Below are 22,922 nucleotides of genomic sequence, written 5' to 3'. Positions count from 1 at the left end.
TTACCACCTGGGGATGGCCCTTCAGGAAGTCCAGGACCCAGTTGCAGAGGGAGGTGTTTAGTCCCAGGGTCCTTAGCTTAGTGATGAGCTACGTGGGCACAATGGTGTTGAATGCTGAGCTGTAGTCAATGAACAGCACTCTCACATAGGTGTTCCTTCTGTCCAGGTCGGAAAAGGGAAGTGTGGAGTGCAATAGAGATTGCATCATCTGTGGATCTGTTGAGGCGGTATGCGAATTGGAGTAGGTCTAGGGTATCCGGGGAGGATGCCGTTGATGTGAGCCATGACCAGCCTTTCAAAGCACTTCATGGCTACGGGGCGGTAATCATTTAGGCAGGTTACCTTTGCTTCCTTGGGCACAGGGACTATGGTGGTCTGCTTGAAACATGTAGGTATTACAGACTCAGTCAGGGAGAGATTGAAAATGTCAGTGAAGATATTTGCCAGTTGGTCTGTACATGCTTTGAGTACACGTCCTGGTAATCCATCCTGCCCCGCGGCTTTGTGAATGTTGACCTGTTTAAAGGTCTTGCTCACATCGGCTATTGAGAGCATTATCACACAGTCATCCAGAACAGCTGGTGCTCTCGTGCATGCTTCAGTATTGAATGCCTCGAAGCGTGCATAAAAAAGGTATTTAGCACGTCCGGTAGGCTCGCGTCACTTGGCAGCTCACCTCTGGGTTTCCCTTTGTAGTCCGTAATAGTTTCCAAGCCCTGCTACATCCGACGAGCGTCAGAGCCGGTGTAGTACGATTCGATCTTAATCCTGTATTGACGCTTTGCTTGTTTGATGGTTTGTCTGAGGGCATAGCGGGATTTCTTATAGGCGTCCGGATTACAGCCGTGGCCAAAAGTTTTGAGAATGACACAAATATGAATTTTCACAAAGTCTGCTGCCTCAGTTTGTATGATGGTAATTTGCATATACTCCAGAATGTTATGAAGAGTGATCAGATGAATTGCAATTAACTGCAAAGTCCCTCATTGCCATGCAAATGAACTGAATCACCCAAAAACATTTCCACTGCATTTCAGCCCTGCCACAAAAGGACCAGCTGACATGTCAGTGATTCTCTCGTTAACACAGGTGTGAGTGTTGACGAGGACAAGGCTGGAGATCACTCTGTAATGCTGATTGAGTTCGAATAACAGACTGGAAGCTTCAAAAAGGAGGGTGGTGCATGGAATCCTTGTTCTTCCTCTGCCAAACATGGTTACCTGCAAGGAAACACGTGCCGTCATCATTGCTTTGCACAAAAAGGGCTTCACAGGCAAGGATATTGCTGCCAGTAAGATTGCACCTAAATCAACCATTTATCAGATCATCAAGAAGTTCAAGGAGAGCGGTTCAATTGTTGTGAAGAAGGCTTCAGGGCGCCCAAGAAAGTCCAACAAGCGCCAGGACCGTCTCCTACAGTTGATTCAGCTGCGGGATCGGGGCACCACCAGTACAGGGCTTGCTCAGGAATGGCAGCAGGCAGGTGTGAGTGCATCTGCACGCACAGTGAGGCGAAGACTTTTGGAGGATGGCCTGGTGTCAAGAAGGGCAGCAAAGAAGCCACTTCTCTCCATGAAAAACATCAGGGATAGACTGATATTCTGCAAAAGGTACAGGGATTGGACTGCTGAAGACTGGGGTAAAGTCATTTTCTCTGATGAATCCCCTTTCCAATTGTTTGGGGCATCCGGAAAAAATCTTGTCCGGAGAAGACAAGGTGAGCGCTACCATCAGTCCTGTGTCATGCCAACAGTAAAGCATACTGAGACCATTCATGTGTGGGGTTGCTTCTCAGCCAAGGGAGTGGGCTCACTCACAATTTTGCCTAAGAACACAGCCATGAATAAAGAATGGTACCAAGACATCCTCCGAGAGCAACTTCTCCCAACCATCCAGGGACAGTTTGGTGACAAACACTGCCTTTTCCAGCATGATGGAGCACCTTGCCATAAGGCAAAAGTGATAACTAAGTGGCTCGGGGAACAAAACATCAATATTTTGGGTCCATGGTCAGGAAACTCCCCAGACCTTAATCCCATTGAGAACTTGTAGTCAATCCTCAAGAGGCAGGTGGACAAACAAAAACCCACAAATTCTGACAAACTCCAAGCATTGATTATGCAAGAAAGGGCTGCCATCAGTCAGGATGTGGCCCAGAAGTTAATTGATAGCATGCCAGGGCGGATTGCAGAGGTCTTGAAAAAGAAGAGTCAACACTGAAAATATTGACTCTTTGTCACTAATCTTTTTTGCATCAACTTTATGTAATTGTCAATAAAAGCCTTTGACACTTATGAAATGCTTAGAATTATAGTTCAGTATTCCATAGTAACATCTGACAAAAATATCTAAAGACACTGAAGCAGCAAACTTTGTGGAAATTAATGTCATTCTCAAAACTTTTGGCCATGACTGTTTGTTTATGCCTTTTCTGTGTCACTAATCTTTTTTTTTTGTGCAAATAATGGTAGGACAGTGTCTCTCTACAAGAATGGGCTGCCATCAGTCAGGATGTGGCCCAGAAGTTAATTGACAGCATGCCAGGGTGGATTGCAGAGGTCTTGAAAAAGAAGGGTCAACACTGCAAATATTGACTCTTTGCATCAACTTCATGTAATTGTCAATAAAAGCTTTTGACACTTATGAAATGCTTGTAATTATACTTCAGTATTCCATAGTAACATCTGACAAAAATATCTAAAGACACTGAAGCAGCAAACATTGTGGAAATTAATATTTGTGTCATTCTCAAAACCTTTGGCCACGACTGTAGTGTCCCGCTCCTTGAAACCGGCAGCTTTAACCTTTAGCTCGATACGGATGTTGCCTGTAAACCATGGCTTCTGGTTGGGATATGTACGTATGGTCACTGTGGGGACGATGTCATCAATGCACTTATTGATGAAGCCGATGACTGAGGTGGTATACTCCTCAGTGCCATTGGATGAATCCCGGAACATATTCCAGTCTGTGCTAACAAAACAGTCCTGTAGCGTAGCATCCGCATCATCTGACCACTTCCGTATTGAGCGAGTCACTGGTACTTCCTCCTTTAGTTTTTGCTTGTAAGCAGGAATCAGGAGGATATAATTATGGTCAGATTTGCCAAATGGAGAGCGGGGAGAGCTTTGTATGCATCTCTGTGTGTGGAGTAATGGTGGTCTAGAGTTTTTTTTCCCCTCTAGTGCATATGTGACATACTGGTAAAAATTTGGTAAAACTGATTTGTTTGCCTGCATTAAAGTCCCCGGCCACTAGGAGCACCACTTCTGGGTGAGCATTTTCTTGTTTGCTTATGGCGGTATACAGCTCATTGAGTGCGGTCTTAGTGCCAGCATCGGTCTATGGTGGTAAATAGACGGCTACAAATAATAGATGAGAACTCTCTTGGTAGATATTGCGGTCTACAGCTCATCATAAGTTACTCTACCTCATGCGAGCAATACCTCAAGACTTCTTTAATATTAGACATTGCGCAGCAGCTATTATTGACAGAAAGACACACCCCCACCCCTTGTCTTACCAGACGTAGCTTCTCTGTTCTGTCGGTGTATTGAAAATCCCCCAGCTCGATATTATCCGTTTCGTCGTTCAGCCATGACTCGGTGAAGCGTAAGATATTACAGTTCTTAATTTCCTGTTGGTAGGATAATCGTAAGTCTTCAATTTTATTTTCCAGTGATTGCATGTTAGCAAGTAGAATTGATGGCAATGGGAGTTTACCCATTCGCCTACAGATTCTCAAATGGCAGACCGATCTGCTTCCTCTGTCTTTTCTTCACGCAAATGACGGAGATCTGGGCGTGTTCCCGGGAGAGCAGTATATATCCTTCTCGTCGGACCCGTTAAAGGAAAAAGCTTCTTCCAGTTCGTGGTGAGTAATCCCAGTTCTGATGTCCTGAAGTTATTTTCAGTCATAAGAGACAGTAGCAGCAACATTATGTACAAAATAATTTTTTACTGAAGTTAAACGCCAAAAAAACAGCACAATTGGTTACGGGCATGTAGAACGTCAGCTATTCTCTTCGGCGCCATCTTAACAATTTGAGGGCGCTATTAGAAATACAGAATTTAAAGTGGTAGATGCCATCACAATTTTCCGTCAGTAACTGTAAAAAAAAAAATTATACACATATCACAAGTCTATAAAGAGATGAACATCACATCATACCTTCCACTGAGCATTGACCTGTAGTTATCATTTCATAGTTGAAAAAGATTTACTTCACAAAATCTCTTCTAGCCTGCTTTTGACAACTGTTGATGAGTGTTGTTGGAGAGATGTGTAGCGGAGCACAGCTGATCGACAGCTGGACTTGACAGGGATTTCTCTCACACACACAAAACCTTGAGTTTAACAGTCTGAATACAAAGGCCCATGGGGAGGTTTAATTTAGTGTTGGGAGGCTCCAGCAGGCACAAACACACTACAAGTAAATTTACAGCACTGTCACAAATGCTAACAACTTAAAGGCCAGGGGTGCTGTCTGTGACTTACTACCAATGGCAGTTAATACAAAAATGTCTCATAGTCAACAGGGGTTATTGGTTGAATATACTGCTAGAGGTGACATGGGACACCCAATATGAATAATACAGCTTCTATCAAGGCAAGATTTCTAAGTCATGGAGCATTTGTTAGTGGGCTAAATATTCAGCTTTGAGACTGAGGAGGGAAGACACAGCAAAGGATAATGATTGTTACTAGAGCACAATGAGTAGCGAAAATGTATTTACTTGTTCAATCAAATTAGGTGGTATCAAACAGTTGTAATTGGCTTGCCATCTGTCAACTATTGTTGTATGGACAAAATAACACAAAACATGCTCAACTTCAACCAGTGTCCATCTTACGGGCTAAAAATATCCAGTATTCAACATTCACTTTGATCTTGTAAAGTTTAAGATTCCCTCTGTAGAGCCGTTTGGTAACAGAGTGGCCTTTCACCAGGGAGATGGCAACCCTGAAAAAATTGACAACTTGAGAAATTGAAACTAATATTATTCAATTTGAACGAGTGTATTAGATCATTAGGCTGATAAGAGTTACACAAACCCACAAGACATGCCTCAATGTATTCCAACAGAAAACAAGGATATTGCAACAAATACTGAACTAACTAACTCAAGGCAGATTAAAATAATACGTATTAAAAGTAACCATTTAAACATGAAAACATTCGAAAAGATTAAAAGAAAAACATGTTCAACATTACAAAAGAGTGATTGACAAGAGTTTCCTATGAGTCCCAGCAACAGAAGGGTACGAGGTATCAAATAAATGAGCAACTTGTTTTGAAGGCAGATCTGGTCCTGTTTTCCCAAACCTGGGGCTGGTAAAGTTTGTTGGAATGTCTGAAGTGGAAGATGTATACTCCTGTTCCCAAAAGGGCTATATTGTGGTTGTGTTCTGGGGCAATGTGACCGCTGTGTTGCATTGCACACAAGAGGCTAATATTCAGGCACTACTCGCCCCCATCGTAGGCGTAGTCTGCCTTATTGTGCATGATCAGTTTGTTGTCCACAAAGTAGAAGCTGTCTGACCTGGTCTCATATGGGTGCTCCACCATTAGGCAAACTTCAAAAGAAAGAGAGGGAAAAACAAACAAACAAGGGATTTCAGTTTGGAAATAACTTCATAAGGAACAGCAGAATGCACATTAGCCTGGCTTACAGTAAATTACTCCTGAAGGGGATCCATGTGACTGTCTAGTTCCACATTACTTATCTTACAATTTGAGTGGCCTGACTGGCTCTGTATGGATGTGTTTAGTATACAGACTTGGCTAGCTATGTTGTGGCCAGTCTGAACTTTAGCTTGTAGGACACAGGCTAAAACAAAGATGATAGACAAAGTGAGAGGGGGCATTGTTGGTGCACTCCTACTACTAGTAGACTTACTGAGGTCCTCAGGGAGCTGGGGAAACTCATAGATATGTTCGCAAGTGTTGCAGCTGTTTGGGATGCAGAATCCAAAGTCAAAGTCAAAGTTCTTGAGAACTTTATCCTGGAAATAATGCCTCTCTATCATGCGAAAGCTGTTAACAGGCCGATCCCCCACGGTGAACTCGACACTGAAAGCGGGGAAGAAAGAGAGGCACTTGAGATACTAGTAGGGACATGCTGAACATAACTGCATGAAATGGCTTAAGCTACTAGAATTGAAGCTTTATTCATTAACCATCTATATTTCTAAAAGTCAAAAAGAAGGATGATTATTTCAATTGTATTGTTGCCAGCCATGTGATACAACTTTAGGAGAAAAGCATTAAGTGTGGTGTCAGGGCTCTGCTAAATCCTCTGTCACCACAGTTGGATTGGTTGCCAGAGCTGCAAAGCCACACCAGCAAACAAAATTGAGCATGAAACTGAGATCATGATTCATCTGCATAAGTAACTGCTGAGTTATAAGCAATGGACCTGAACAGAATTTGAGGGTGCTAACAGCATACTAGAGCTTGAGGTAATCCTGCCATATTGGAAAGCACATATTATGGAACATTTAAGTATAACCACAGTATGTGGTTTTTAAACTACGAGTTATATGATTTCTAATAATGATAATGCATGTGGTGTTTCCTGTTTAATCCACTGATTTACGTTGCACCAACAGTCCGCAGTCTGAGGAAGGCCGGCGTAAACTGATACCGCACAAAGCGTCCAGCACTGGTGTCTACGTCTCCATTCTCTTCTTCCTCATCTTCAGGGTCTGACAGAGAACATGAATTCAACTGTGATTGACATCCAAATAAGTGTCAACATGTCATCTCTGATTTCAACCTAAAATTGTATCTACAACATTTGTGTAAGGACTACATCAATTATCATAGAGGGAATAACTTGGCGTGTGTTAGGCCTTTCTTGAAATAATAGACCAATTCATTAAGTAGACTTAGCGATACTACATCACACACAGCGGGGCAACTTCCTGCTTACTAAACTAATGCTAAAATCTGCCAAGACTATGGGGTTTCTCATTTATGCCTTCTAATGAGGCAAGTCCTCATTGGAAAGAGAAAATATAGTGGCAGATTTGAGCATTAGTTTTGCACCCCAACCTAACAACATGAGTGCACCGTCAGCAGTGGTTTTTCCAACTAGGCTGTTTTACAGATTGAGCCTGGTGCCCTGTTCAAGCTGACAGTGACCTGGACTTGATTTCTATAAGTAGGAATACGCTCCAATGTGTATAATGATGTCATATTGCTGAGTTTACCTTTAAGATGTGGCCTATCCAAGCTATTTATGGTGTGCCAAAGTGTGGTGGAAAAGTTGAAACTTGATGCTGGGCAAGACATTTGAGTTTACCACAGTTGTGAGGTTTAGCAATCTCAAAGAGCACTGTCCCAGTCTCCAGATCTCTAATCTTGAAACGTGTGAAGTCAATATTGTAGACATTGTCCTCAGGATTACATAGATAATCTGGAAGGAAATTCGTAGTTAGAAGCACATACAGACAGGGAATCTGGTGTGTTGAAGGATTCTTTGTTTGGTTACCTCAAACCATTGGTGCAAATTTAGCTTGCTAGTTAACTAACAAAGGGAACGTTAGCTAGAATACATTAACTTGAATCTTATCCAAATCCCATCAACTCCAATCAACTAAGGCATACATACCCCGTGTAACAGCACGCAGACCAAGGACTTCGTCCGGTGTGATGTGTCTTCCTAGCGCCCTTAGCTCTTCTTCTGTAATAACAGGCCGCTGTTTATCGGTTTGATTTCGTCGCGATTTGAGTCTCTTCAGTACACCTCCACCGGACTTTCGCTCCCTGGAATTTGCAGTTGGGCCGATATCGGTGTCCGGTCCTTTGACTGTGGCTGCAGTCTTGTTTCGAGAGTTAGAGCCACTCATATCTTGGTTGTTTTGTGTTTATTAAGGCGACTGTGTCGATGGCTGTCTGCAACTTTTACAAAATTCAAGATGGCGAAGCGTCTCTACGGAGAACATATGCTGAGAATAGTCGATTGTAATTGGCTTAAAACGCTAGGTGGTTACCATAGTTACCAGTAGGGCGGACTGTTTAGAAACGTAGCGAGTAAATTGAATTCCAATTAGAGAACACCAGCGGTCACGTTCAGTTGCCAAACGTTGCAGATAGAAATGCCACTAATCGAGCCAACATGATTCCTTATATTTCTATCTTAACGTTCCAAAACGTTGTGTCCTGCTGAACGCGCAGCTGTGTATGGTCCAACTTCATTAGTATATTGAGCAATTTGAGCATACTTATGTAATTTGCCCATACACTACATTTATATAAAATATAACGTCTCTTCTTACATCTCTCATCTGCATTACTGTCTCCCCAATATAAACAATCTCATTCTACTTCTAGGGTTTCTCTATTACTTATGACGACAGTATCTCAGCGATATACAGCATGTTGAACAGTTCAGTTACATGAGGGGTACTACAATAACCCCAAGGATAGTAAAACATGAGATGAATCATATGGAAAACATTTGCCAGAACACCAGTTAGATAAAATAGCACATTTATTAAAAAAAGAGACAGCATTTATCAGCAGTTCCCACTTAGATGTTATTGGTAGAGCCACAACGGAGTATGGAGGGGGCATCTCAAAGGACTCCATCAGTCCACCTGCTGCATGAAGCCCTCACGGGGTGGGAGAAATCAATAAGTAGAGTAGAATTCCTTATTGACATTGATCGCTTTCTCTCACGTTCACACTAATTAATTCATACTCTCATTCTGTGATTCTTAAGACTGTGTGTGGACTGCACAAGAGTGTATGGTTGCTCCATCTGCACCTCAGTAGGGCTAATGGGAGAGAGTGGTGTAGCAAGTATTTGGTTCTTATCTTAGGTGAGCTCAAGTAAGGTTAGGATTTTTGCACACTAGGACTTTGGTGGGAAAAAAGAAGAAAAAAATGAAACATCCAATGAAGAAATCAAAAGCACACCAAAAAAAAAAAGGAACCTCAAAGCTGACAATGATAATGCACAACTGTATTCAAATTCAAGGCAACAGGGATTCAATTAAAATAAAATGTACACACAACAAATGACAGACAAATGCTTTGAAAATAAACCAAGTAGTCACACCACTAAACACAAAACAGGTCCTGAGAAAAAAATAAAAAGCTACAAATCCTTTAGTCATTAAGCAAATATTTCAGATTAAACCTCTTTCTTAAACTATACAAATACATGTAAAAAATGCCATGCTTCACCAATCTCCTCTCTTCCTGACAGTCAGTCAAGACCTCTTCTTTTCTACAGTGCCACCGTTGTAAGTTATCCCCAGCAGAAATGCCAGTCTTCTTTAAAATTAACCAATAAAAACACCTCAATAATAACAATATTTAGATTAGAAAATAACCGCTGCCACACTACAATAAATGTGATTTTGTACCTTACAGTATATACACCCGCAACTGTGAAGCGATTTCAATTAGCCAACAAAAGATTATAACTTTGGTACTGAATTAAATAATCTTTTTTTCAAATGAGTAACAAAGGTGCTTCTCTCTTATTAGATACGGACTGTTTCGTTTTTTAAATGTATTTTTTATACAAAACAAGCCAAACAACTATCAGCTGACCAAGTATTGTAACCTCTCCCTTGCTGTTTTTTTCCCAGCAGCATGGAACATGGAGAGGGAAACCACAAGAGTGAGAGAGAATTTAAACCACCAGGATCATCTATTTGTCAAGTATTCAGCAAGTATAAAACCAATGACAAGTGTGGAGAGGCAAGTAATAGGCTTGGTAAAAGATTTGTCCCTCATGGAAAGAGCTATGTTCCTGATACAGAGGCAGTTAGACACACAAAAACAATGCAAACATGCAGCTACTGACTTCCAGGCTAACTGTATTGAAGGACATATGGATATGTCCGTGGGACACCTTAGAGATTAGTAATAACAAAATGCTGCAGTCCACTTTAAGGCAAGTTTTTTTTAAACAGCTTTGGAAAGGAAATCAAAAGGGATCAGACAAAAAATAAGGCCTCAACTTACAAAAAAGATTATCTCATGGGGAGATGGGAAAGAGGACAAATATTCCCAATAGTGAAACATGTACACACATCTATAGATACTCACATGTGCACAGTAAATATAGATCATAATTAAGACTGGTGCCAGCCCACTGTTTTTACATCATGTTGATTTGACTGATTGCACACTTTTCAAACTAATTTGGGGAGCTGGCTTTTAGAAACACTTTTCTCTGGGAAAATCATAATTTAATGCAATAAAATTATTGTTAAGAAGGCTGCTCTTAAGGTTTCTACTCCAAGCCAGTTTCAATTTAGGCTACCACTGACAATCTTGGTTGGCCTTAGCAAAAGATGTGTAACATAACTAGTTCTTTCTAACTCCCCTCACTTTCTAACCTTCTAGGATAGCTGACACACACACACACACACACTTGTAAGTCCTACATTTATATTCCAATATACTAAAAGAATCCAGCAGTCTTTCCATGAGGACTTTACATAAATAGTAAATAAAAAATGCTTAGGCCCTTCCGGTTATTCATTCTAATGACACATTGTATTGGGATAACTTCTGATGTTTACGTTATATCTTGACCTAGTACTTAAAATCACTCCAGCACCAACATTGTGAGTTAAAAAACTAAATTATATCAATCACAGTGTTATGAACAGAGGATTGCTGGGAGTTTTATAGAACAAAATTCTTCAACACAAAACACTTAGGTGAATCAAAAGAAGGCATGCACAGTCATGAATGGAAAAGGCAGTGACCATGACAAAGGACTACACTACATGCATCTCTGTGACAATTCAGACATGTTCCTGATTCGGGACCTGTCCCACTCGTTTGAGAATTTGTTTAATTACCAGGTCCCTCAATGTTGGCAAACTAACTAACTAAATCACATAACCTTTCAGAGGTGTCCTTTCACCAGATGCAAACCAAGCTAAGTTAGAGAAACAATGTGATTGAATACCATGTAAACCCTCAAAGGACTCAAAACACTCCAGGGCTCGAACATTAAGGCTTGTCCTCTTGTCCGGGACAAGTTCAAAAAAATTGTAAAAAAAATAAATAAAGGTAGAGAAGAATAATATAGATTTGGAGTTGTCTGAATTGACAAGTAAATTGTTTTTTTTTTAGCACAATATCAAACAATTACTCAGATCAGAATTAAATCAGAGGGGCCAACATTGGAATAACGTTCTAATCTATTTTTCATGTACATAAATAAAAAAAAGCCTACATGTCAAAGTCTAGGTGATATGCATATTGGCTGCAGCCTCATGTCCAAACCGATGCTGACAAGAGGGAGGCTCCGTAAAATGTAGCCAAACTTAACGAGACTGCTAATTACATAAACATAGGCAAACACCAGTCATTTTTGACAAATATAATGAAGGAAAATTAACATGAACGTTTAAAGGCTTGAGGCGCAGTTTGTTCAGATTAAATGGTCACAAGCTGGAGACTGACAGATCACTGCACCTGAACATAGCCCATCTATCTACCTACCTCATCCCCATACTGTATTTATTTATCTTGCTCCTTTGCACCCCAGTATCCCTACTTGCACATTCATTTTCTGCACATCTAACATTCCAGTGTTTAATTTATATATTGTAATTACTTCGCCACCATGGCCTATTTATTGCCTTAACTCCCTTATCTTACCTCATTTGCACTCACTGTATGTAGACTTTTAGTTTTATTTTGTTCTACTGTATTATTGACTGTATGTTTTGTTTATTCCATGTATAACTCTGTGTTGTTGTATGTGTTGAATTGCTATGCTTTATCTTGGCCTGGTCGTAGTTGCAAATGAGAACTTGTTCTCAACTGGCCTACCTGGTTAAATAAAGGAGAAATAAAATTAAAAAAGACCGGAGAGTGAAGCACAGTGCCTGTTGCGCACCACACATCACCCACCTTGAATCTGAGCAGAGGTGGTCAGCATTTTAACTATTTAACCATAAACTTGTTGAAAACCTGGATGTTTTATGTTATTTTATGAAGCATGGCTTACCTTGTTTAAAAGTAGCCTAGCCAAAATACAACCATAGAAATGTTGAAGTCATTATTTTATAAACACCTAACATGCCAAATGTTCTATTGGTTTTCACATTATTTTAATTTTATTGTCGAGCAGGAAAGGCATAATCCTAGTCATATAAGTAACTGATGCTAGTTGATGCATCTTTAGATCTCCCCTCTTAATTTCTAACAGATATTTTTTATCTTTGTCACATGAAACCACTCACACGTGCAGTGCACTTTTGGCAACTGTTTTCCCACTAATTGCATTTTGGAACCTTCACACATAGCATAGCCATGTGCGCATTGTTGAGCTGATAATATGAAAAAATAATACTTAATCAACACTTCCCTGTGGCTCAGTTGGTAGAGCATGGTGTTTGCAACGCCAGCATGGTGTGTGCAACGCCAGGGTTGTGGGTTTGATTCCCACGGGGGCCAGTACAAAAAAATAAAAAATAAATGCATGAAATGTATGCATTCAGTACTGTAAGTTGCTCTGGATAAGAGCATTTGCTAAATGACTAAAATGTAAAAAAACATAAAATGTAAATTAAGCTAAACGGTCTGATCTGTTGTATCAGCCTCATTGCTTTTTTTAGTCTGTTTTGAACCGTAGACATTTATCGTCCCAGGGACAACAGGACGCCCTTAAATTTCTAGCACTGGAAAACAAGTGGCTGAAAAAGTGAAAATGTCAAGCCCTGCACTCTTACCCTGCAATTTCTGGTAACTCAATAGTCTAGCTGTCCCAAAAAGGTACCTGCTAGTACAGAGTTATGCATGCCAGCACAAGTGGACTTCTTACCTGTGACCACATTTGCGGAAACTTGCATTGTTATATGAAACAGCACAGCATGGTATAGTCCCATGGAGGTACACATGCATTTTTAAACACATTATGCAACATAATTGTGAAACCCACCTTAGATGTGAAAACACAATCAGCCTTCTTTTCAAACAGCACATGAAACATCAATTCTCCGCTATAGAATAGGCTGAGGCTGTAACAGTACAGACTTGTTGAAATGATTAGTATGTTGTTTCTCAACAAATTATGGCACAGCTTTGTATCAAAAGCTCAAATAAATTGTAGCTTTACAACACTAGCAAGTTTGGCGATAATCAAGCACAAAAATAAAGTTAAAAAAAAAAGAGCAAGCAAAAACATTCAAAAGCCCGATTGGCCACCGTCTTCCACTGCCCCTCCAATCTCCACCAAACACGTATTCTCTAAAACAAAATATCTGTCAATTTCCAAATTTGTAAGAATCAATACATTTTCTGGATATTACCTCCTGTATCATCTCTGACTAAATACTGGGCCTGACTTTTGTTGATCACCATAGCAGCCTATCTGCATTCACTTCAAGCCACACCTCATCCAAAGCCATACTAGTCTATAAAGAGGGACAGCCAATCACATTTCAGCACCCCTCAGTATAGTCCCAGCCTCTTCCTGCAAGACAAGACAAACCTGGTTTGAAAGTGGTCAATCCCGTCTCATGTGAGATCATGTCTTTGCGATGTAGTAATATGCAACATGGTGGAAATGTGTAAGATGTACAACACACACAAACGCACTCTCTCCATCCCCTTTTCTCTGTGACCTTAAAGTCAGTGAGGAAGGCCTTTTATTCTGTCACCTGCCCTGAATTCCAAATTTGTTGTCTCTTTTTTGTCCACTGTTATCCCCATTGGCTCTCGTGCTCACTCCTGTCTATTTGCCTTGACTTTCCTTGTGTCTCTTCCTTGTCCCCCCCCTTCAGTCTCTTGTCCATCATGTTCCGTTTCCCCCTCCATTTTACATTCTCACAGCCGACAGAGGCAGAAGAGTGTAGGGATGAACACCCCGAATGCCACCAGGATAGGGAACATGAGGCTGCTATTGTCGGCTGCATACGGGTTTGGTGTTCTGGGGCCTGACTGGACCCTGTACTTAGGAGCTGTCGAGGTACTCTTCTTACCACCCTCCTCTCCTGCCTCAGACTCCTCTTCCTCCTCCTCCTCAAGTTCTTCACGTTTCTCCAGTCCTGGGTGAGGCTGAAGTTTTGGTACATCTGAGATGCAGAAAATATAGAGATGGGAGAGATCATGGGTTTAAAGATAGGGTTGAGTGAAATTAATTTCATGCAGAACTTAGAGGTAAGACATTGAGGAGAGGGTGCGATGTCTTTAGACTGGATTGTACATACAATTAATTGTTTGAGCAGCCAAATGAATAATGTTATTGAAAAGGAATGTCAGATTTAAAAAAAAAAGAGAGCAATAATTTTGTAATACAACATTCTATTACAATTTAAATAATTTCAGAATTATTTAGACAACATTTTAGAAAATACAATTTTTCACTGGCACTGCTGAATATTCTCCTGTTAATAGACTGATGAGGCTCACCATCTAATGTTCCCTTCATCACATACAGAGCACAGACCTTGGGGTTGTCGTAATAACCCTAAGAAAACAAAGGGCAGGTTATCAGCGCACAGCAGAGATAAAGCCATGTGTCAAATGAACATGCAGAGAAACACTGTCCTACCATTATTTGCACACAAAAAAAAAAAGATTAGTGACACAGAAAAGGCATAAACAAACAGTCATGGCCAAAAGTTTTGAGAATGACAAATATTAATTTCCACAAAGTTTGCTGCTTCAGTGTCTTTAGATATTTTTGTCAGATGGTTACTATGGAATACTGAACTATAATTCTAAGCATTTCATAAGTGTCAAAGGCTTTTATTGACAATTACATAAAGTTGATGCAAAGAGTCAATATTTTCAGTGTTGACTCTTCTTTTTCAAGACCTCTGCAATCCGCCCTGGCATGCTGTCAATTAACTTCTGGGCCACATCCTGACTGATGGCAGCCCTTTCTTGCATAATCAATGCTTGGAGTTTGTCAGAATTTGTGGGTTTTTGTTTGTCCACCTGCCTCTTGAGGATTGACTACAAGTTCTCAATGGGATTAAGGTCTGGGGAGTTTCCTGACCATGGACCCAAAATATTGATGTTTTGTTCCCCGAGCCACTTAGTTATCACTTTTGCCTTATGGCAAGGTGCTCCATCATGCTGGAAAAGGCAGTGTTTGTCACCAAACTGTCCCTGGATGGTTGGGAGAAGTTGCTCTCGGAGGATGTGTTGGTACCATTCTTTATTCATGGCTGTGTCCTTAGGCAAAATTGTGAGTGACACCAGGCCATCCTACAAAAGTCTTCACCTCACTGTGCGTGCAAATGCACTCACACCTGCCTGCTGCCATTCCTGAACAAGCTCTGTACTGGTGCTGCCCCGATCCCGCAGCTGAATCATCTTTAGGAGACGGTCCTGGCGCTTGCTGGACTTTCTTGGGCGCCCTGAAGCCTTCTTTACAACAATTGAACCGCTCTCCTTGAACTTCTTGATGATCTGATAAATGGTTGATTTAGGTGCAATCTTACTGGCAGCAATATCCTTGCCTGTGAAGCCCTTTTTGTGCAAAGCAATGACGGCACGCGTTTCCTTGCAGATAACCATGATTGACAGAGGAAGAACAATGATTCTAAGCACCACCCTCCTTTTTGAAGCTTCTAGTCTGTTATTCGAACTCAATCAGCATGACACAGTGATCTCCAGCCTTGTCCTCGTCAACACTCACACCTGTGTTAACGAGAGAATCACTGACATGATGTCAACTGGTCCTTTTGAGGCAGGGCTGAAATGAAGAGGAAATGTTTTTTGGGGATTCAGTTCATTTGCATGGCAAAGAGGGACATTGTAATTCATCTGATCACTCTTCATAACATTCTGGAGTACATGCAAATTGCCATCCTACAAACTGAGGCAGCAGACTTTGTGAAAATTCATATTTGTGTCATTCACAAAACTTTTGGCCACGACTGTACATTCAGAGTTGTGTGCAGGTAATCATCAATTTAGTGCTTGACTTTAATTTGAGGACACATCTGAAAAATATATTTTTTTAATGGGTCAGGAGGAGAGGAGAAAACATTGAGCAGTGACACACTTCGGTCGTGTCAACTCACCTTGACAAACTCCACAGTGAGCTTGCCGTTGAAGGTGGACACCTCCCCCTGGACACTCAGTTTACCGCGGCGTATGGAGAAGGGCACAATCTCGTCATGAGCTGTACTGTGACCCACCCGCTCAAAGATATCCAGATCTTTCACCACCACATGGTCATTAAGACGCACATCAAACACCTGTAGAATGTCAAAAGGTATTTAAATATTACTAATAAATTACCTTGCAATAAAACATCTGTTGGAAACTGTCTTTTTTTGGAGACTATCAATATCTAAGTTGAACAACATTATTTGCTGCGAAATTAGAATAACATTACTATGACTTACTGTTTACAGCAGTGATAACTTTGAGATCTAAACTGAAAACATATTTTGATGATTTGATTGGAAAGCTGAGTCGTACCTTCTGCTGAGACTGAGCAAAGTAGACCTCTGCATACTTCAAGACAAGTATATAGTCTCCTTCCTCACGAATCGGCACCTCATAGCCAAAAGTATCCTCATTGTAGCGTTCTGTCTGGTAGAGAATCTGGTCCTCGGGACTAGAGCGCAATATGGGCAGACGCACTCCATAATCTGAAGCTAGAGGGAAATACAGAGTAGATTGTTCACTATGCTTTTGATTTATAAGCAATTCTGTCACATATGCACCCAACACACTCCTTACATAATGCAAGCCCATTTGCTTACCCAGGTATTGGAACAGTATAGTGATGGCTGCATACATTTATTTACTGTACTTGCACACAAACGGTGAAAACCAGGAAAATGGCACATGCATTTTATGGCTGATAAGGTCCTTTTAAAAAATGTGAGATGCAAACTTGCTGGCTAACCATAGCTTGGCATGTTAAAATATTCATGACTTATCTGTTCTGGCAAGTGAGAGGCGATATACCTGTGTCAAGTGTCAATGTTTCCTTAACTGTCTGGTTTCTATTTGTAGACAGACCCATTTGGTCTTTAGTTTAACTGGGATGGATGTCAGAAACAATATGAAATGTCGCAGAATGAAGTGTGTTTCAAAAAAATCTATGAACATGCAGTGGAACTATGCATAGTGGCTATAATACATCAAACAAGAAATGTCATCAATATATCCTTTACCTCAATATACTTTCCCTTTAACTGCTCATGTTATTAGTATGCAATTGATTTTAAAGAAATACATTTCTGAATATCAGTCATTATCACTTGCCTAGTTAAAGGTCACATACAAATAAAATAAACAAACATCACAGTTGAGTTTACTATTCTTCCATGAGATGGTTCATTTTCGAAGAAGCTCAACAAATGACAGCACTACTAATACTGACTATTCATTGGGTTAAATAGGTTCAATTAATGGGAAATACACATCTCTACAACCATATGATCACCCTCTGGCAGAAGCAAATATTTCACTTGCTTTTAGCCAAATGGCTACAATTGTAGCTAATTTCACACAGACTAACTGGCTATAGCGTTCAATTCAATTTAGCAGTCACATTTGCTATTATTAACAGGAAATAGTAATCTAATATAGCCATTTTGATGACCCAGCCATGCCTACATACTCACCTTTCCCAAGCTTTCCTTCCAATGGATCCTTCTTGAAATGAATGCCATGCATGTCTGTGTGAGCTTCCCCGCCAGCGTTCACTGCCCAAATAACTCGTTCAGCAAGGCCCCCACCATCCGCCCAACAGTGTTCAGCCAGCAGCGACAACACCACCACCACCACGACCAGCCCGGCGACCAATGGCACCGTTACCCGCCGCATTGCCATACACAACTTGGTACAAGGAAGCTGTGTGAGAGAAGGCATCAATTGTAGCTAGCCAGCCAACTAGCATACATGACAGCACAAAACCCTTCCACCCCCTTCCCAGATAAGGTAGTCAAATATATTTAGGTAGCTAGCTATCTGGCTAACATTAGCCAAGTATGACTGATGAATGGTTGCAGCTGGCAAATGTTCGCAAACACTAAACATGGCTAAATCTCAAATACTCTCAGGTAAACGAACAGCCTCGTTGGCCTTCACTATAACTGAGTGGTCTTATCTGTTAGCTAAAAGCTATCTATGTGACTTGCTAGCTGACTTACTGCTCGGTCATCAACGCTCCCAGAAGCTCTAGCGGAATATGAGGTTCTTACGTTGCAAAATCTTTGGTGCAACTTGCTTCTATGCCTGTTTGCTTCAAGATGTAAATCGAATAGTCCACAATCTACACTGCAGCTCTCATTGAAAGCAATGAACGTTTAGTCTTCTCTGCCAAACCGGTATGACTGACGTTGATTTCCTCAGATGCACACACGGTGCATGAAGGCTGAGGCGAGAGAGGGTGTGAACATGCTGGTTCAGTGTAGAGAGGGAGTGAATGACTGAAGTGACAACCAATCACATCTCTCTCTCTCTCTCTCTCTCTCCTCTCTTTAGCATATTCATAGAAATGCATCGGATTCACGAATCAAATACAATTCCATACCACCACTGTATATCAACGTGCTAAGGGTCTGTTTGATGCAAAGCTGTTTAGTTGGAAAAATGCAGAAGGTGAAAGGTACACACAATTACACCTAATGGGAGTTATTCTTAATTGTATTAATCTTCGAAAATAAAACATTTAGAATATAATGTATATACGAATTTCATAAAAACGACATTTGCAGTCCACATGTATGCGATGTATTTTGTGCAAACTTGAAGGAAGAAAGTGATATCAATTTCCTAAAAAAAAATTGTTTAAAGACTGTAATGCAATGGCCCTATTCCAGGTCGTATTTATTGTAGTTGTGCTGTGCAGATGATCCGATCTCACAATGTCAGGAGAAGTGTCTAACTTCTTAGGAAGAACATTAATATGATACGAAACGACGTGGCTCTCGAGAAGTTAAAACCCCCTCTCAGGCATTTTGTGATCTGATAATCGGCGCAGCGCTACTACAATATGGACGACCTGGAACGCAACTGATGTCTGAAATCTTGGCCAATCAGGAGAGTCCAACGCAGCGCGCTTGCAGTGCACCCTGGGTTTGTCAAAAAGAATGAATGAACAAATAACGTTGCCGTAGTAACATTTGACGCTTAGATTTCATATGAGGGCTCTCTGGGCAAAGATGGTTAAGATCAGTGGTCACCTACCTTTTCTGAGTCAAGATCACTTTCGCAATAAAAAAACAAGCCGAGATCTACAGCTAAAAAAAAAATTACTAAATAAAGACAGTTCTGTAGGAATGTGCCCTAAAACATTATCACAGCATAGTGGCTATTGTCCTATCACCGTCCTGCCAATATTGTTATTCTCAGACCATAATTTCAAAATTCGAGCTTTGATAACAAAATAAATCAGGTGTAGCATTTGCAAGTGATCTTCAGGTCGGAAAGTCGGAGCTCTGGAAATATGCTGAGTTTCCGTCTTGGAATTTCGAGTTGGATGTCCGTTCAAAACGATTTTTCCCAATTGGATCTCGTTTTTCCCCCCAAGTTCCCAGTTGTCTTGAACGCACTGAAGTCAGAGATTTATTTTGTTATCAATTCTCGAGTTTAGTCTCAGTTGTGAGACTGACCAGAGAGAGGGGACAATGTCTTCAACCTGATGGCGAAACTCGAGTCGCATTGCATCTGCCTCATGCACCACTTCATGCTATGACCAGAGAAAGTGAAATATTCCTCAATATTAAAACAGACACGACGAGCTGCTAATAATAGCCTGATCACCGACAACGATGAGACAGCCTATAGGGAGGTCAGAGACGACAACAACCTCTTCCTCAATGTGATCAAGACAAAGGAGCTGTACAGGGAAAGGAGGGCAGAACACACCCCCATTCAAATCGACGGGGCTGTGGTGGAGCAGGTCGAGAGCTTCAAGTTCCACATCACCAACAAACTACCATGGTCCAGACAGTCGAGAAGAGTGCCAAGTCTAGGTCCAAAAGGCTCCTTAACAGCTTCTACCCCCAAGCCATAAAACTGCTATAGAGTTAATTAAATGGCTATCCAGACTATTTGTATTTACCCCCCCCCCCCCCCCTTCTGTTTTTACGCTGCTGCTACTCGCTGTTCATTATCTATGCATAGTCACTTTTCCCCTACATACATGTACATATTACCTCAAATTACACCCGCACATTGACTTGGTACCCCTGCCAAGTAATGTCTGCAGTTTTCGGGTTGGCTATTTGTTTCACGTGTATTAGTATATAAATACATTTCTTTGCCAGAATCCATCATCTCTTCCATGTCTTATTCGACTAGTAGTTGTTCTGAAATGTTTATTGCTTGCCGACATTTTTCTCCCTCCTCTATGTTTAATATAACACACACACATTCATTATTAATTTCGGTTGCCTATCCTGACGTGAAGTTGGTTCTATAGAAAGTATTTGACTCTGATGTGTGCCACAGAAAGTGTTTGACTCTAGCCTCTAGCCCCCCCCCCCCCTTTCTAATTTCCTTAATTTTGTGGCTAGAGTCAAATACTTTCTGTGGTCAACATGAGTTAACAAAATTATTCTGAAGTGTGCCAGGCCTTGCAGTCCCAAGATAGGGGGGGAGAATTTCGGCAGGCAAGAAAATGGCCTGCCGACTAGTAGTTGTTCTGAAATGTTTATTGCTTGCCTACATTTTTCTCCCTCCTCTATGTTTAATATAACACACACACATTCATTATTAATTTCGGTTGCCTATCCTGACGTGAAGTTGGTTCTATAGAAAGTATTTTACTCTAGACTCTAGCCCCCCCCCTCTAATTTCCTTAATTTTGTGGCTAGAGTCAAACACTTTCTGTGGCACACATCAGAGTCAAATACTTTCTATAGAACAAACTTCACGTCAGGATAAGCAACCGAAATTAATAAGTAATGTAGGTGTGTTACATTAAACATAGAGGAGGGAGTAAAATATAGGCAAGCAATAAACATTTCAGAACAACTACTAGTCGAATAAGACATGGGAGAGATGACGAATTTTGTCAAAGATATTTATTTATAGACTAATACACTTGAAACAAATAGCCAACCCGAAAACTGCAGACATTACTAGTGCCTACCCGCGATCAAACCGACATAAAAAAATAACATGAAACGCAGCCTAACGTGATCAGAAATCCCAACTAGCAAGCAAGTCGGAGCAATGAAGAATTGAGTGCGTGCGCGTTGTTCACGCGAAGGGGGGATTCTGGAGGGGAGGGGGGGTTCTGGAGGGGAGGGGGGGGGGGGGGGGTTCTGGAGGGGAGGGGGGGTTCTGGCAGGGGTGAGCTTTTCGGCACAACACCGGTACCCCTGTGTATAGCCTCGTTACTGTTATTTTATTGTGTTACTTTTTAAAACTTATGTAGTAAATGTTTTCTTAACTCTTATTTTTCTTAACACTGCATTGTTGGTTATGTGGTTGTAAGTAAACGTTTCACGATAAGGTCTACTACACCTGTTGTATTCCGCGAATGTGACAAATTACATTTGATTAAATAAAAAAATGCGGCTATCGAAGAACTTGCCAACTCATTCATTGTAGCTGCAGCGTGAGTGGAAGTATAGAGAAGCGCATTTTTGTTTTGTAATAGTGTTGAATAAAGACTGCTGAATAAAAACGTTGTCATTAACTCACTCATATAAACAGCAGGTCTTTGCTGTATTCTTTAAAAGTATTTATCTGAACATGGTTTTAAAAGTTATGAATTCTCACGTTGGCTAGTATCAAACTTTTCTGTCGCCGGGGTCCTCCTGTCTTGGAAGCTTGTAGGCACGGTGATGTGAGCTATCCGATTGGCCACTCGATTTAGCCACATATCTCCCTGGTCTGCCGGGTAGGCGGAGTTTGTCTTTTCAGACAAATAAAATGGTTCAAAATGGGTGCGCAGGGCTTCTGAATCATGTGCACCTACCGTCAACAGCGAAAACACACTTTGCTACAGAAATGTTTGGTGATGACCAGGCGATCAACCAGTCGATCGCGATCGACCAATTGGTGACCACTGGTTTAGAAACTGTCCCTGGGTTTTGATCAACCACAACAGACCATGCCGATATGTTGTCACTAGGAAAACACAACCTGTAGCCTACATAATCATATCAACATATGACAATTCAGCAATACACACAACACAATTCCCACACAATATGCATACAGCGAACACTATGATGAAAGAAACCTGCACCTGACTTTTTTAAAGTGCTGTGTAGCTAGTTGTATGCTAACGATGAGACAATTTTATCCCTTGCATGTCTTTAGTTTCGAAAATTGAGAACATCAAGAACTCAAAACAAAATGTATTCTAGACATTTACCACACGATGGAGCCCGTGCGGATTTTGGGTCCTGTCAAGACAGACGGTAGGGAACAAAGAAGAGAGATGTTTCGCCGCTCCTGCGGATCCAGGTGGTCGAGCGAGACAGTTGCCATGACAACTTGTTCCTCTGTTCCAGCCAGCCAATCATTCGCGCACCATTGTTGTGTCCTGGTACCATGAAAACGTCTCTGTCTCGTATCCTGTTCCCGCTAATAACACAAAAACTTCTCCAAATAATTTCTGTTCTGTCAAGGTCAGCCTTTAGCCATATCTGTTTGAATATTTTCTTAAATTTTGATATTGTTTGAGCCCAGAATGTTCTAGGCCTATTGCTCTGTATTGTTTAACCATTATGCAAAAAATGAAAAGGAAGGTTAGATGTGTCAGTCCAATGTCCTTGTGAGACACTTCTTCACTTCACACTGGACCCTAGTATAGGCCCTTTACATGTTTGTCTTGTATTGCAATAGTTAAATCCTTCTATTCTTTCCTGGCTTTACACCATATAGCTATTTCCCTAGGACTTATTGCATCACTGGAAAAAAACAGGTTCACAAGTAGACATTTATTTTTAGTAGATTGCGTAGCCTACTATATACATTAGACAATGTATTACATTTACT

General features: G+C 41.0%; 2 protein-coding genes across 3 annotated transcripts; both read right to left on the bottom strand.

Annotated features, from left to right (window-relative positions):
• Positions 1–4,719: 4,719 nt before the first annotated feature.
• On the bottom strand, positions 4,720–7,953 carry unc119b (unc-119 lipid binding chaperone B). Its single transcript, XM_014171767.3, has 5 exons — positions 7,618–7,953; positions 7,309–7,422; positions 6,601–6,709; positions 5,902–6,074; positions 4,720–5,578 (listed from the first exon to the last, which is right to left on the bottom strand). The coding sequence occupies exons 1-5, from the start codon at positions 7,853–7,855 to the stop codon at positions 5,466–5,468; spliced, it is 747 nt and encodes a 248-aa protein (XP_014027242.2). The 5' UTR covers positions 7,856–7,953; the 3' UTR covers positions 4,720–5,465.
• Positions 7,954–8,481: 528 nt separating this feature from the next.
• On the bottom strand, positions 8,482–18,391 carry LOC106585496 (malectin). 2 transcript variants are annotated; one of them, XM_014171768.3, is made up of 6 exons: positions 18,113–18,391; positions 17,585–17,813; positions 16,428–16,606; positions 16,025–16,201; positions 14,400–14,457; positions 8,482–14,062 (listed from the first exon to the last, which is right to left on the bottom strand). In XM_014171768.3, exons 2-6 carry the CDS (start codon positions 17,790–17,792, stop codon positions 13,815–13,817), a joined length of 870 nt encoding a protein of 289 aa, XP_014027243.2. In that variant the 5' UTR covers positions 17,793–17,813; positions 18,113–18,391; the 3' UTR covers positions 8,482–13,814. The 2 variants fall into 2 exon arrangements, with proteins under 2 accessions (XP_014027243.2, XP_014027244.2); XM_014171769.3 differs by having other exon boundaries at positions 18,164–18,369.
• Between the last annotated feature and the right edge of the window lie 4,531 nt (positions 18,392–22,922).

The sequence above is a fragment of the Salmo salar genome, chromosome 24 (assembly GCF_965601325.2).
Source record: "Salmo salar chromosome 24, fSalSal1, whole genome shotgun sequence".
NCBI classification, from domain to species: Eukaryota; Metazoa; Chordata; class Actinopteri; order Salmoniformes; family Salmonidae; genus Salmo; species Salmo salar.
This window is presented reverse-complemented; position numbering and strand designations above follow the sequence as displayed.